The 15,862-nt window shown below is 49.9% G+C and overlaps 2 protein-coding genes across 5 annotated transcripts in view; one reads left to right on the top strand and one right to left on the bottom strand.

The window, feature by feature from the left end:
- The window catches only part of Ogfod3 (2-oxoglutarate and iron dependent oxygenase domain containing 3), a 21,650-nt gene extending 8,345 nt beyond the window's left edge, over positions 1–13,305 (bottom strand). For all 3 annotated transcript variants that reach the window (XM_023699255.1, XM_023699254.1, XM_004639544.2), the window contains exons 1-7: positions 13,008–13,305; positions 11,042–11,259; positions 8,678–8,753; positions 7,502–7,544; positions 6,341–6,405; positions 5,635–5,691; positions 2,212–2,365 (exon numbers count right to left, since the gene is read on the bottom strand). In XM_023699255.1, coding sequence (XP_023555023.1) covers positions 2,212–2,365; positions 5,635–5,691; positions 6,341–6,405; positions 7,502–7,544; positions 8,678–8,753; positions 11,042–11,259; positions 13,008–13,294 — 900 coding nt within the window. In that variant the 5' untranslated portion in view covers positions 13,295–13,305. The remainder of the gene's footprint in view (positions 1–2,211; positions 2,366–5,634; positions 5,692–6,340; positions 6,406–7,501; positions 7,545–8,677; positions 8,754–11,041; positions 11,260–13,007) is intronic.
- The window catches only part of Hexdc (hexosaminidase D), a 15,806-nt gene continuing 13,165 nt past the window's right edge, over positions 13,222–15,862 (top strand). For both annotated transcript variants that reach the window (XM_004639456.2, XM_023699253.1), the window contains exons 1-2: positions 13,222–13,310; positions 14,324–14,460. In XM_004639456.2, coding sequence (XP_004639513.1) covers positions 14,377–14,460 — 84 coding nt within the window. In that variant the 5' untranslated portion in view covers positions 13,222–13,310; positions 14,324–14,376. The remainder of the gene's footprint in view (positions 13,311–14,323; positions 14,461–15,862) is intronic.

Below are 15,862 nucleotides of genomic sequence, written 5' to 3'. Positions count from 1 at the left end.
AAAAAAAAAGAGTGGAAAGAAGGGGGTCAGGAGAGAGATGTCCTCCTGCCCCTCACAAGGCCATTCTTTATACAGGTAGACACCTGTGAGGGTGAGCAGGGAGGCCCAGGAATTGGAAACTTTTTGCCTTCAGCCCCTAGGAAGGAGAGATGGCCTGAGACCACGAACACCTGGGACTCCTCTGCTTCCTTGGTTTTACTGTGTTCACCTCCACATGGCAGAGGTCAGACACAGAGCAGGCTGCCTGAAGACAACGCCACCTTGATGGTACCTAGAATGCTCCCAGATGCAAAGGGCGACAGATGCCACCCAAACTTGAAAAGTGGCAGGAATGCAGACCAGACAGCACTGACATGATGGTAAGGGTCTGTGTTTCCTGGGCTTCTAAGTCAGCCGGCTCTGACATGAGGATGGCGAGGGGTGAGAGACCCTGGGAGAGGACCTGGAAGCAGAGGACCTGGAAGGGGGCTAGGCCAGCCACACGGAGGCATGGGCGCAGGCACCCAAACCCTGAGGGCACACCTTCCAGCTGGAACCTGGAAGCAGCAGGGCCTGGATACCTGGGACCTTTCTCTTCCTCTTCTTTGCTCCTGGTGCCTTATCCTGAAGGATCCCAACTCTCACAGAATTTTCCATTGCACAGATGGCTAAGAGAGGCTTGGGCCTGGCAAAAAGGACAGGAGGGGCCTCTTGTGGTTGACTGGTCTCCAAGAGGAGCTGGAAAGGGACAGGATGAGTTGCAGGAGCCAGCCCAGGACCCATTGAACACCTTCCCTCATCTACCATCCTGACAGTGGTTGTCCCCTTAACAGGATAAGAGGACACTGAGTGACAAGGAGGAGCAGCAGCCTGCTGAGGTGACCCACAAGATCAAGGCACCTCCCACTGCTGGATCTGGGACTATGTAAGCACTGGATGCTGTCTGGAGTCCAGGCCTAACCCCAGGAGTTGAGCTCCCCCTCCACCGCCCCCTGCCCCATCACATGGCAACAGTAAGCCCTGCGCACTGCCTGTGCAGGTACCTGGACAGCCTCTGTGGTGATCTTGGGTCTGACAAAACCAGGACACAAGCCACACCTCAAGTGGTACAGCAAGTGGCTCAGGAAAGCAGGGTCCAGGACCCTGACTCCACTCAAGCCCTCATAATACCTACCCACCCCAGATATGGCAAAGGACCCCCAAACCACATAACAACTGATAAGGAGTGCTGGAGGCTGGCCATAGCACAGGACAGGACACTCTCCCTCGTAGCTCTGCGGGCCAGCGGCCCCAGGGGGCCTGCTGGACACTAGGTGGGGCCCCACATCACACAGTTCAGTGAGGAAGAGCTTCAAGAGGATCAAGATCTGTGACCTGGTATGGTGGGCCTGGAGGGGCTGAGGAATCCCCCAGGGTCCCAACAGAGGTGGCCTCAGGCAGGAGGAAAAGGAAAGACAAGAACAGCCCAGCAGGGTAGCAACATATCTGTGGTTTCAGTGCTCAAGAGATGAGGGCAGGAGGATCACAAGTTTAAGACCAGCCTAAGCAACATAAGGAGAGGGAGGGGGGAGGGAGAGAGAGAGAAAGAAACAGACAGACAGACAGGCAGGCAGGCAGGCAGACAGACAGACAGATACCCAGAGAAAGAAGGAAAAAGGAAAAGAGATCAAAGAGGAGGAGGAGGATAAGAAAGGGATAGAAGTAGGCAGAACACACACCTCTTGCAGAAGGAAGAGTCCTGGGCCAGGAGGTCAGGAGTCATCCCCTCCACTCATACAGTCTGAACTCATACATCAATTTGCTAACAAAGGATGGGAAATAACAGTGAGGCCAGGGCCGGGGAGATGGCTCAGTAGAATGAGCACGTGCCAAGGTCCTGAGTTCAACCCCCAGTTCCGCCAAAAAAACCACAACTTTGGTTTGGGACGGGGGAGATAGCTCATTAGAATAAGCATTTGCCTGGCAAGCGCAAGGGCCTGAGTTCAATCCCTGGTTCCACAAAACAACAACAACAAAAAAAAAAAAAAAAACCCCAGTAAGGCCAATGCCATCTGAGTGCTGCTTGATCTTACCAACTGAGAAGCAAATTTCCTTTCCTCGTTTCAGGGCATACCTAAAGGAAGACTCTGAAATGCCCAACATGCACACTGCAGAACAGACACCTGGATGCCCAGGCAGAGTGGGCAGCCAGGACTGCCCACAGGAAGCAGGACGAGACCCGCAGGTGCTCACCTTGTCCACATGTGCGTGCCAGTACTCATCGTGGGCTGTCCGCGCCTCAGTGCTGTTTATGCGTGAAAAGAACGTGGGCTTGGTCAGGTACAGAGAGGATGCGCTGATACCGAATGCCTCTGCGATTGTGAGCTGGACCTTCCGCCGCACATCCCTGTGGAGAGTATGGAACAGCGCTGAGAACCTGCCCAAGGGGGTGCTCCGCTGGTCCCCAGGGCCTGCACACACCAGAGGTAGAATGGTGGCCATCAGGCACACACATCCCCAGATATGTGCCAGTTGGAGCCGAGGTACAGATGGGATAACCACAGTACCCGCAATGACTTTTCCAGGATGGTCCGGAGCCTGTGGAGGTCACCTGCACTCTGCCTGAGTGGTGCCCATGGGGGATGGTGGCCTCTCTCTGCAGACCAGGGCATGTGTCTCTGGAGCCTGGCACAAATTTGCCACATCAGACCCATGCGGGTGGCTGCCAGCATTGATGCTCTAAGTAATTCAGCAGAGCTGGGCCCTAGGGAGCTCCAAGGAACCAGTTCTGGGAGGTTGGCATCCAGGGCAGCAGGGCTGGGCAGACTAACCCAGGGCCATTCCAGTGTCTACAAACCTCCATACTTATTGTCTACACATACATATAGATGCACACACATATACCAGCTACCTGGAGAGAGAGAGAAAGAGAGAGAGAGAGAGAGAGAGAGAGACAGACCAACCTTCCTACATACATACCTACACACATCTTGTATCCTCCATACACACCAGAAGCATCATGTACACACATGTATGCACGATATACACATTCACACAAAGTAGTGCTCTGTGCATGCATGGTTGCACATACACATGGCAGCTTCTGTGCCCACCCACCACACACAGGCTAATCTATGCATCTACCTACGTGCATACCTACACGTATACATGTAGATATATATCAAGCCATTCCTAAAAGCACTACCAAGTGATCTAGTGTGAGCTCAACTGTTCACACAAGACTTGAACACTTCCAAACCACCCCTTACCCTCTCAACACAGGCCAAATTGGCATTGCCATTGAAGGGGTAAATTAAAATTTTAAGTGAAAGCCTGCCAACATAGCCTACCCAGGATGCCCACCAAGACCAAGCAGGCTCAATAACAGAATACTTCTTCCTTTGTGTAGCCCCTGTCTTTACTGCCTTTGTATGACTGATGGCCTTGCAATGTAACTTTAAAGATAACAAGGCATTTTTCCTCTGCATAACCCATGTTTTGTATAACTGATGGCCTTGTGATATAACCTATGTTTAAAACTCCTTCAGCAATCCATCACCCAACCCTCCAATAACAATGTGCCAAATCTGCTTTTGTGCCTGCCCACTCGCCTTAAAAACCCCTGGAACCCCACTGCGCAGGGTCTTTGGGAAAAATCCCAGCCAAGCCTCCTTGTTGCTGTTTCTTCCCATGTTTGGTCTGCTTTCCATAATACCATGAGACAAGGCTCACTCAGGGCCAGTGTCCCGTCCTCTCAGTGGCTCCTTCAACTCCTGCACATCTAGCATCAGGAGCTTCTCCTGAGCTCACAGCTGTGTTCAAAATGTTCCACCTTTCAGGAGGGAGCGAGGTATGTGTTCAATATCTCTGAGACTGACAGAGGCAGAGAAATTATTTATGGAGACATTGTGAATTTTGTTGCTTTTTTTTTGAGACACGGTCTCACTGTGTAGTCAAGGCTGGCCTTAAACTCATGGCAATCCTTTTCCCTCCCAAGTGCTGGGATTACAGGTGTGAACTGCCAAGCTCAGCAGGTTATTCTTTCTGAATTTTTGTTCACCTTCAAATTTTAAAGCTTGGGCTGGCCAGATAGCTCAGCAGAGCGCATTGGCCAGGGTTCCATCCCCAGCCTACCGTGCTGACCCCACCCCCGGGGCTCACTGAAAGGGCAACTGAGACTGGGCATGAAGGCTCATGGCTGTAATCCCAGTGTTTGGGAGGCTGAAAACAGGACAATCACTATGAGTCTGATCTACATAGTGAGACCCTGTAGACCCTGTAGACCCTGTATCAAATACAAAAAAAAAAAGTAAAGCTTTGCAAACAGCATTTAATAATTTTTTAGAGTTCAGCAAGTTGAAGGAATTTAAAAAGTCTGTGTTAGTCTTCAATTCTGTCATCAAATAGTTTCACATAATGCATCCATTTAATAGTTCTAATACTTAATTTTGCTCCAAAAAGCAGATCACTCTCTTTTTCTTTTTGAGACAGAGTCTCACTATGTGGTTCAGGCTGGCCTTGAACTCACATTGATCCTCCTGCCTCAGCTTCCTGAGTGCTAGGGTTACAGGCATGCTCCATCGTGCCCAATTTAAATCTTTTTCTTTTTCTTTTTTTTTTTAGTAGTAGGGATTGAAGCCAGGGCCCCACACATACTCTGCAAGCACACTACCACTGAGCTACAACCCTAGCCTTTTTCATTTTGTTTTAAGACAGGCTCTCACTGAATTGCCCAAGTTGGGCTCAAGCTTGCACTCCTCCTGCCTCAGCCTCCTGAACACCTCAGAAACAAGCATGTGCCTCTTGCCTGGCCCCTTTTTCTACTTCTATAATAGATCTTTGTTTTTTTCAAATGCCTCCTTTTACTTCGGTAGGTGTAATCATCTGGTACCTCGCCAAAAAAAGCCAATTTTAACAAACTCTGCTATCCTGGACGCCCTGTTCCTCATTGCCCATCATGATGTCCCTGGGGACCAGCACCCCAGACTGTCCACAGAACAAAACGATCCTCTGCTTGTCACTTCTGCAGTTTCTGTCTGTGGGGATCACATGTCCTCTCTGATATTTACTAAAAAAATGGTAGATGACACATCCTCTGCATCATCCAGTGACTTGGGGTCACGCTAACTCCCCACCCCTGTGTCACTGCATAGCAACCCCAGGATTCCAGCAACTTCTTGGCACTGAGATGTTGTTCTTCAACATGAATCTCAAGGATGGAGGACTTCTGTGCTTCCTCCCAGCTCCACGAGATAGAGTTGCAAGACTGCAAACAGCACCTGCGGCTCTTCCCATGTCTGTGCTGGGGACAGGTGTCATATCTTAGCTAGACAGTGTGCGGTGGTGGAGCGAATGGGGTGGTAGAAGGTGGAATCTCTCTGCTGTGAGTAATAGGTACCTCTATTGTAATCTATAAATGAAAAGTTCAATTTTAAACAGTCCCCAGCAAAAGTCCTGCCTCTAGGTAAAAGCTGTGCCCAACAGAAAGGTCCCTGGTCTGAGGCGGGTGCTGGGGAGGCCCCAGGGCTGCCAGAGTGATACCGCACAGCTGATTCTCACCTGGAACCAGGCTGGATTCCAGGCTACAGTGGTTTTTACCCCCGTGACAGTCTGGTGTGACCTCAGAGGGAGCCGGAAGCTTCTGGCCACCCCAACCCCTCTCCTTCTGCTGCTCACCGGTACAACTGGAAGTCCTCTTCAGAGAAGATAGTTTGTATTTTATCCCCAAAGTATCTGTAAAAAGATAAGGATCATTAGCCAATGAAACATTTTACTAATCTCTTACTTCCCTGAAAGTTAAATCTTTCCTCAACAAAACAGCAAGCCCCTTAAATGAACCCATCCCATTATCCTACAGCTGCTTGGCTTCTACCATAATCTCTGTGCCACAAGAGGTGGGGAGCCAGGTATGTCTATAATTCCAGAACTGGGAGCCTGAAGCAGGAGGATTACAAATTTTACTTAGTGAGATCCTATCTAAAAAAAAAAATTTTAAAAGAGGAGGTGGATTGGGGATATACCTCAGTATTAAAGCCTTGTACTGAAGGGGGATAATCAGTGGGGGAATCTCCCAGGGTTGTTCAGCTTTCACAAGCACCCAAAAGTCTTCAGGCCTTCCTGGCAACAAGACCTGCAGCCTACAGACTTCCTCTTTCTGCTGTCCCATCCCAGGGTCCACAGTAGGCCCAGAACATGATACCAGAGTCTCTTCTAAAGATCAAGGACCAGGTCTCTACCCTGGAACAGGCTCTGAGCAACCCTGTCCCCAGCCCACCTGGGCTGTTGCCCTTGACCAGAAGCCACCATTCCCTCAGCCCTCTGGATGTCCAAGGCCTAGAACACACCATGCGCTCACTCAGCTGCTCCCAGGCCTTTCCCTCACCTGTACAGGTTCACAAAGTGCTTCCCGATGGACAGGGCCCCTGAGTGCAAGTCCAGGATGGACGCCTGGAAGAGACGTATAGAGGCTAAGACAACATGACCATTGTTTTCTTTTTTTTTTTTTTTTTGTGGAACCGGGGATTGACCATTGCTTTCAAAGCCTCCCCCTCCCCCAGTTAAACCCAAGTCCCTGAGGTCCCAGATCTGTCCAAACCCACCCTATCTCTGATGCCTGAAGAAGGGGCCCAGTGCTCTGGACACTACACATACACAAGCCCTCAAAAGCACCATGCTCCTGCAGCGGTCACACACCTCTCCTCCTTCCCTCATGCCCCCACTTGTGCTACCCTTCCAGTCACAGGGAATCAATCACATTTTCTAGTTCAAGGTGAGGGACACAGGCCAGGGTCTCCCCTGGCATCACTATCTGGATGTACTTGTGCCGGCCCTGAGCAGATTCCCCTGCGTGGATGTCACTCCATCTGGTGTCCATTGCCTGTAGAAGGCCAGAGGGTGGTTCTGGCTGGAACTGTGGCCAGTAGGGATCCACACACAGCAGCCACAAGGCCAAGTTCATGGATATTCTCAAGGCTCTTGGTGAAGACCTCATGTGGAATTCCTGGGTCATAACTTTTTAAGGAACTGCCACCTACCCCAGGGTTCTTCCCTATACCCTGGGAGGGAAGCAGTCACATTGGGCAGATCAGCTCAACCGAATCAAGTCATAGTCACAGAGTCCATGTAGATACACCCTTTAGAGTCCACAGCCTTGAGCCATGGGAGACAGGCCCACAGTATCTGTGGAGTCTCTGGCTTACAGGTGACAGAACATTTGAACATCTTCTGCTAAGTACGGGTTCAGCCCACCCCTCAACTCCTCAGGCTCTCCTGTGGCCGGCCAGGATTTGTTCTTGCTGCCTCACTGGGCTCCTGATCCTTCCCTCAGCTCCCTGACACCTCCCTGCCTCCTAACCTCCCACCTGGAGTAGCTAATGTGAGTATGCGACCTGAGGTCAGGCAGGCTGTGTGTGATCAGGTAACCTGAGGTCAGGCAGGCTGTGCATCAGTGGGGCAGCAAAGGTCCTCCATGTACATCACCTCCCCTCCAGGACAGCAGAGGGTGAAGCCAGAGGTGGACAGGCAGAAGCCAGGTTCAACTCACCCCTCCATCAGATCCGCCCAGGGAGAGGCCCTTCTCTGCTACTCTGTGGGGGAAACAACCCAGATCAGAAGTCATCTAGGAGGTGTCTAGGCAGAACACGGATCAGCATAAGCAATGTCAGGCTACTTGGTTTTGCTTTGTCACCAAACCTGCAGACCTAAAGGCTCAGCTTTCAAAACCAGGCAAGCAAGCACCATGTCACTATCTCCCCGTGACACTCAGCCTGGCTTGGAAGCTGCTAATTCCAAACTTCAACACTTGAGCACAAACTTAGTCAGCAGCCAGAGGTACCAGACTGCTCCCAGGTGGGTGGGGGGCTTTGATCCTCCCCACTCAGGGCAGGCAGACACCTGAGTCAGGCCAGGGAGGACCACTCTGCTCAAGAACTAGCAGCTTGGATGAACACTGAGCCACACAGGCCATCAGTAAAACACCCTAACCCCACTCCCTATAGGACAGTACTGCTAGAGAGGGCAGCCATGAGAGAGGGCTCATGCCCACGGGAACCCCTTGAGGCCCAAACTGATCCCACACACTTAACCAGCGAGTCTAACCAGCTGGTAGAAAAATCAAAACTTCAGGATTCTGATTTTAAAATCTCAACAGGATAGCTGAACATGGTGGCACATGCACGTAATCCCAGCACTTGGAAGGCTGATACAAGAGACTCGCCAGGAGTTTGAGGCCAGCCTGGGCTACACAGTGAGTTCAAAGCCAGCCTGGACTGTATAGTAAGATCCTATCTCAAAAAAACCAAAAGTACAAGAAAAAAGTAAACAAATAAATAAAATAAAATCTCCACAGGGAAAAGTGCAACACCTACTGCTTTCTAAGTGGGCATCTGTGCAGCTTGGTGAGGACTAAAAGCAAACACTGAATGTCCCCGGGGCTGCTGGCTGAGGCTGGGGTGCACAGGTCTGTACCCCAGCCCAGCAGAACTCCTGCAGAGTGGGTTGGGGACGTGGGCAGAGAGGTCAGGCTGAGCACCCACAAGATTCTGTCAGCAAGGACTTCTCAAGCGCCCCAGACCACCTCCTGGACACCTGCCCTGTCCTGCCCTGCCCTTGAAAGCACAGGAGGGACCGCTGTGGGATATGCCCTGGCCCAGTCTCCCCTTGTGCCTTAATCCTGACCCACGGATGCCCAAGGCAGAACGCTCTGCCTCTGCCTCCTTACCTGCGAATGCGCTCTGCCTCCTCCCTGGAGATGACAACGTCAGTGACACCACGGCCACACTTCCTGGGAGTGCAGCCTACAGGAATGACAATCAAGATGTAAGGCTTACTTCCAAAGCTCCTGTCCTAGGACAGTGGGGCTACACGGCCCTCCCATAGGAGCAAGTCGGCCAGTGTGAGCAGTACCTGGGTTAGATGTCAACTCTAGAGAAGAAGCATACCTCCTCCTCAGAGGCCCCTTCTCGGCCCCAGCTCCCAGGAAGCCATAGAAGCCTCCAGACCCAGGACCACCAGCACTCTAGGTGCTCCTCCTAGGACCCATGGAGAAGCGTGGAGCGCCAGCCATTGTCTTCCCTGGGGGCAACAGCCTGGGTACCAAGTGTCCTGATTCTTCCTGGACCCTGGGGATCTCCAGACAGAGAGGAAGGAAGCTAAGAACCTTATATGAGGATAGGCTGGACGGGGACAGGGGTCTCAGTGGGTAGAGGCATGGTGGATGAGGTTAGGGCTATGATAGAAAGGAGCCCAGATGCAGTGTAGCATCAGAGGTGAGCCCAGCCAGTGACGGCCCTTGCAGAATTCTAGCTACAAAGCGCAGACTTGCTCCCCAATCCAGGTAGCATGGGAACCTGTGACTGCTCTGGGAACTGCTGCTTGTTTCTCATTCCCCACTCCTCTCATCTGATTCCTGCCTGGACATGAGCTTGAAGCCAGAGGGTGGAGCCATTGTCCCAGAACATCTGCATGAAAGCCAGGTAGCACTGCCCTAGGTCACAGATACTAGCTGGCAAAGTAGCTCAATGCAAATGTCCTGGGTTCAATTACCAGTATTACAATTAAAACAAACAAACAAAAAAACACAAAAAACAGATAGCAGAGGTGCAGCAAAGCAAAGACTGCAACATCACCCAACAGCAACAGTGTGCTTGCCCACTGGACAGGTGTCAGAGAATGACTTAGCAAAGGTCACAAGCAGGTGACAACATCCTGTCTGTGGACAATCTACAATCACACACTCCCAAGGATTAGTGTCAGGGTTGCCTGCTTCCATCCTGAGCAGGGGTTTTCACAACAAACCACCTACCCAAACCAGAGACCTGCTAAACAGGTAAGCAGCACGTAGTCCACGCTCACTCTGCTGGCTGAGGAGACAGAAGGGAATGGGAGGTAACAGAGTCTACCAGCTTTAAGTACGTTGTAACTTTCTACTATGGAATATGCATAATGTAAAATTTACTACCCTGGCCATTTTTCAGTGCACAGTTTGGAGGCAGTGCGCATATACACAGTGCTGCACAGCCATCAAACTGTCCCTCCCCAGGGCTTCTCATCTTGCCAAGTGAAATCCTGTCCCACTAAACAACACTTCTAATGTTGATAAATTGTTAATTGAGTAGGAAGAGGCTTCTGTCTTTAGTACAAACTGTCTGGAAAGTATTTCTTGTGTTGGAAGGTTGAGGCAGGAGAACTGCTTACACTTGTGAGTTTTAGGCCAACCTGGACAACACAGAGATCATCTAATAGGTATATATAAACAGAAAGAGGGAGAGTGTGAGCGAGCAGGTGTCAGCCTGGACATTTCAGGAAAAGGTCTTGAGATACACATGCCCACGTGACAGCAGCAAAGCTGTTTCACTGATGCCCTTTCCTCAAAGGAACCCTGCAAACACAGCTCTGCCGTTTTCCTCCGCACTGAATGCAGGGCTCCCAGTTTTGCACCTTACTACATTGCCCCTTGGTAGAAGAACCTGGCAATCTTTTCTTAGTTCAAGTCCAAAGCATCACTTTGAATAAAAAAATAAATCAATTCTGTCCTAAAAACACAGTCGTACATATTAAGCTTTAAAAAGGAGAGTGCAGCTGGGTGGTGTGGACTGCTTGGGGATGCGCAGCAGCCAGACACCCATAGGTGGCCAGTGCAGGGTGTGAGCTCCAGCGTACCAGCCTTTTCCCATCCTGGTGGTCCTGGAACTGGGGCTCCTTCCTCCTGGCTTCATCTAGTGTCATCACTGAGCACACAGCTGTGACTTCAGGCCCAGGACACACGATGATGGGGAAAGCCTTCTACCAGAGGTATTTAAGTCATTTTCTGTGACATCTTCTATAATCAGGCTCCAACTTTCTCATCTCACCTCTCTTATTTTGTCACTGGACATCACCACTTGCTATACCACTGACCACATCTGCTGGCATCTTGGCCTGTACTCCCATGTCAGGTATGGGCTGGTCTACCTAGCGAAGGAAACACTGCTGCCCCACACATGCCACTTCCAACCTGACTCCCACTCATTCATTGCAGCAAAAGGCAATGTCGAATCTTCTCTCAGCCTTTCTCCTTTCTGCTGTGGGATCCACAGCACTATACCTTCGAACCTTCGGTGGCCATCGTAGTCCTCAGAACAGGGCACTTCAATGAACTTGCCCTCCAGGATCTCGTCACGGTGGGCCAGGACCTCAGCAACACCATCATCAGCCCCCAGGCTGCTCCAGATCAGGATGGAGGCCAGTACAACACTGGCCCCCAGGCCCAAAGTCTTTAGCCATCCTCTCCAAGTTTCTCTCAGCTCCCGGTCCTTCTTGGTGCTAAGAAAGAAAACACAACCACTGTCATCAGAATGCAGCTGCTCATGTTGTACATGCAGATGAGACCCAGCTGCAGCCAGTACCTGAATGTGGCTTAAACCCAAGCCTGCTCTTTCCATGGTGCAGGTACTAGATAAAGTTTTTCAGAAAACCCGTAGTACTAAGTTTTGAGTGACATGCACTTCAGAGTGTTTATCTGTCTAGATAAATACAGCATCCTATATTACCATTCTCTTTTCTTTTCTTAAGACAGGGTCTTACTTTGTAGCCCAGGCTGACCTCAGCTTCTCAGCAATCTTGGAACTCAAATCAATTCTCCTGCCTCAGCCTTCTAAGAGCTCAGATTACAGGTATGTGCCTCCTTGCCCAACTAACTATTCATTTTGGACAAAAGCTGTTAGTGTTTCAGAAAATTTATGTTAACTGGAATTTTTTTAAATTTTTTAATTGAATATTATCATTGAAGGAAAAGGAAAGATACAGGTTTATACTTGAAACATTCTTTTGGCGAGATCTGGGGAGAGAGTAGAGTATTTATTTAAAAGTTTTAGGGGCTGGGGAGATGGCTCAGTAGAATAAATGCTTGCCTGGCAAGTTCAAGGTCATGAGTTCAATCTCCAGTACCACCAAAAAATACAATAAAATAAAATAATAAAAAATAAATAAAAGTTTTAGGTTATTCATGCTTAATAAAATCATAGTGCTGGGCATGGTGGTGCACGTCTGTAAATCTAACACTAGGGAGACTGAGGCAGGAGGACTGCTGTGAATTTGAGGCAGCTTGGGCCACACAGTGGGTTCAAGGCCAGCCTAAAACTGAAATAAAATAAAATCATAATTGCAGCAAGCAGGACACATTTGAGATCTATAATCTAAGAGCAGCTGAGCTGAAAGTGGTAAAATATCTTCTGAAGAACAAACTAAAGTCATCGTAGCTGGACATGTTGACACATTGTGGTCACCTTGGGCTACACAGTAAATTCAAGGCCAGTCTGAACTACATAGGGAAACCTGTCTCAAAAAAAAAAAAAAAAAAAAAAAGGCCTTCCTGGGATTTTTCTAATTTATGGGCTCAGTATGGAAGGGAATAAGGCAGCCACAGAAAAGTAAACAAGAGAACAATAATTGCTTACTTACATGCTAAGAGATCCTTCAATAATTCCAAACCCACTATCAGTTACAAGATTTAAAGATCTCAAACTAAGTCATTCCTGTCATCCTTTAGGGCTTCCAAAGTTGGCTTTTGTGCCCTGAAAGTGAAGGTGCGCACACAGGGACTCCTGAGCAGGGCGGTGGGCTGCTCTTCTTCCAGATTGCACCAGCTCCCTGGATTTCTGTCCAGCCTAAACACAGCACGTCTCAAGAGAGACCTCCGGGCCCTGCCCAAGTTAGCGCTGCAGGGGTACCCCAGCAAGGTCAGCTTGGGTTCAGGAGATGACAAAGGTTGGGGTGGGCGCACTCGCAGGGAGATACTGCCTGCAAGCTTCTTGTGGGGGGTCTCTGGAGAGCTAAGACCTCCAGGCAAGTGCAACCTGCTCACCAGCCCGCCCACGCGCAGACAACGCCCTAAGGAGCTTCCCCAGGCCTTGCCCCACTAATCTCCGCCCCGCGGAGCAGCCGAGTGGACCTTGGCCCCCGCAGAGCCCCGCCCAGACCGCCACGCCCACCACACTGGCCCCGCCCCTCCCGCGGGCCCCGCCCCGCCGCCCGTGGCCTCCTGGCGCCCTGTGGTGGGCGCTCCTAGCTACCTGCTCGGGCGCCGCCGCTCAGTGGCTCCGCTACCCTCGGGAGTCCTGAGCGGGCCCCTCCGCTGAGGCGCCATCCACCCGGGCCAGCGCGGAGCCGGGCGGGGAGCGGGAGCCGCCGAGCCCGGAACGAGTGCCGCGACAAGGAGCGAGGCAGGCACCGTGCGGGGACGCGGGAGCGACGCGCTCGGCGGTCCGCACGGCCAGACGCGAGCAATCAGTGGCCGAGCGGAGGGGTGGGGCGAGCCCTGCTTCTCCAGCTGCGCCGCGCACCTGGGCACCGGACGCATCGATGCTGGCGGCTGGGTGAGTCAGGCGGCTGGGCCGGACTGAGCCATGCCGCCTTCCTTACGGCCGCTGTGCGTGCTCGAAGGGCCGCGGAGTGCTCGCGGGTTCCAGGCCCACAGACTGAGCAAGTTGAGTTACCAGCCCAGTGCACGGCCAGCGTGCTGAGAGTTCACTCCGCACACAGCCAATCCTTTGTGCTTTTTCTTAGATAGGAAAAGATGAGTTTTGCTATTTTCCCGGAGGGTTCATTATCATTCAGATGCTTTTATTTTAATATAAACTACAGTCAGCTCTGATACACTTGGAGCCTGTTCCCTTTCCAAATTATCATTGCCTTATTTTTAATCTGAGCTGGTTTTCTCAGATCTGAAGAGTGCAGGTTTTTCCTCCCTGTAACCAAACTGACCTGCATCCTAGAAATGTAAATTAATTTTATGTTGTCCAAAATTAAATTAAGAATGAATTTCCTATGAAAACATCGGTCGTGAGGTCTGATAAAAAATACTTATAGACATCTTCCTGACTCTGTTCTCTAGTGTAGTGTATGGTAATTTGAGAACCTTTGGGGATACTGCTCCATGCAAGAGCATGTGTAAGGTGCAGGGTACAACCCCAGTGTACGCGCGCGCACACACACACACACACACTGATTTTGCATTTGTCTGTGTTGCTGAAAATCATAACCATAGTAAAACCAGTGCTGTTCTATTTTAGGGGCAAATGGACAAAAAACAAGTCTATTTGAAAATGAAGATAGACTTCTCCATTTTCATGTTAGCAATATGAGCTTCTTTTAAGTTAGTAATGCAAAACTAGCTAATATCAGAACTGAAACAGTGTTAAAGATGGAATGGAGGAAGAAGCCACCACGTTGGTTTGGTTGGTTGTTTGTTTTTAGAAACAGTCTCACTGTATAGCCCAGGCTGGCCCCAGACTCATGGTGATCCTCCTGAGTCAGCTCTCCAATGCTAAGATTACAGGTGTGTGCCATGCCTGGCCTTCCTTGCTTATTTATAACTCATTTCTACTAGGAGGAAGTCCCTGAACAGAGATCTTGTTATACAAGTTCACAGAAAAGACTGAAATGTCAGATTCCACAGCATTTAAGATGAGACTAGTTCATTTGGACTTGAAAGGAGCTCCACCAAAGATTTCATACCTCTCAAAGGTAAGAACTTTTGACTTCTAGAGAATCACCTTTTGCCTTGGGGTACAGTCTAATGTTGCCAGCAGTAATCTGTGGAAGTGGGCGTTTGTAAAACAATCACAGTGCCCTGGTTTGGAGCAGGTGTGGCAGAAGCATTGAGTTTTATTTTTCCCACATCCCCTCACAAAATGAGACAGAACAGCCAGGGTGGTACAAGGGACAAAAAAGGGCCAAAACAGACCTCAACCTCTTTTTTGTGGGTTGAATTGTGGTCCCCTCCCCCCATACACAAAACAAAAATAAATAAATTAAAATCTTAACACCTGATACCTGCTAATGTCACCTTATTTGGAAAGGTCTGTGTGTGTATAAACAAGGTGAGATAAGATTCTGCTGAGCCATCTCCCTGGCCCCCTGCACTGGATTTCAGTGATCCCGAATGAGAAGAGGGGGATCAGTCAAGCAAGGTGAAACATACCTGCAGTCCCAGTACTTGGGAGGCTGAGGCAGAAGGATCACTGCAAATCTGAGGCCAGCCTGAACTACACAGCAAGACCCTATCGTAAAAAAGAGTCCCTTGTTCCGCCAAAAAAAAAAAGGAAGAGAAGAATTCAGACAGTTGCACAGAGAGAAGATGCTGAGAAGATACACTAGGACACCAGTGACCAAAAAAAAAACCTGGAGTGATGGCAGCCACAAGCCAAGGAACCCTGAGAATTACTGAGAAGGACACGGCAGGACCCTTCTGTGGAGCCTGCAGAGGGAGCACGTTTCACTGATGCCTGGTTCCAGGACTTCTGGCCAAAATTGTGAGAGAAAACTTGGGGTCTTAAGCCACCCAGTTTGTAATCAGCAAAACTAGGACCTGGGTATCCCAGTGAATTGCAAAATTTAAGTTGGTAGGACCGTGCCCAGAGAGGGTATCATTCATGTAGGGTTAGCAGCCTGGCCCGAGGTAAGTAAGGGAAAGAAAAAGGGAAATTCCAATGATATTAACACCAAAGGAGCCCGACCTGGTGGTGCAAGCCTATACTCCCAGCACTCTGGAGGCTTAGGCAGGCAGATCTTTGCAAGTTTGAGACCAGCCTGGGCTACAAAGTGAGCTCAAGGCCAGCCTGAGCTGCATAGTGAAACTGAGCATTGTCTTTTTGACTGTGCATTGTCAAAAAGACAAAAGAAAGAAGAAAAAGAAAAGGCACAGGGGCCAGGGAGATAGCTCAGTAGAATAAGCGCTTGCCTGGCAAGCACAAGGGCCTGAGTTCAATCCCCAGCAAAAAAGAAAAGACATACTGTATATCTGGAAAATTTTTATTTGTAACAATGTATGTGAAGATATCGCTTAGTAAATTTGTCAGACTTTAGGGAAATGAGAGAAGTAATCTTTTGTGCATTCACAAAAATGTCCCAAGTCACATATAAAAGG

Source organism: Octodon degus, unplaced genomic scaffold, assembly GCF_000260255.1.
Source record: "Octodon degus isolate 3935 unplaced genomic scaffold, OctDeg1.0 scaffold00112, whole genome shotgun sequence".
Taxonomy (NCBI): Eukaryota; Metazoa; Chordata; class Mammalia; order Rodentia; family Octodontidae; genus Octodon; species Octodon degus.
Note: the sequence above shows the minus strand (reverse complement) of the source record. Positions and strands in the feature narration are given on the sequence as shown.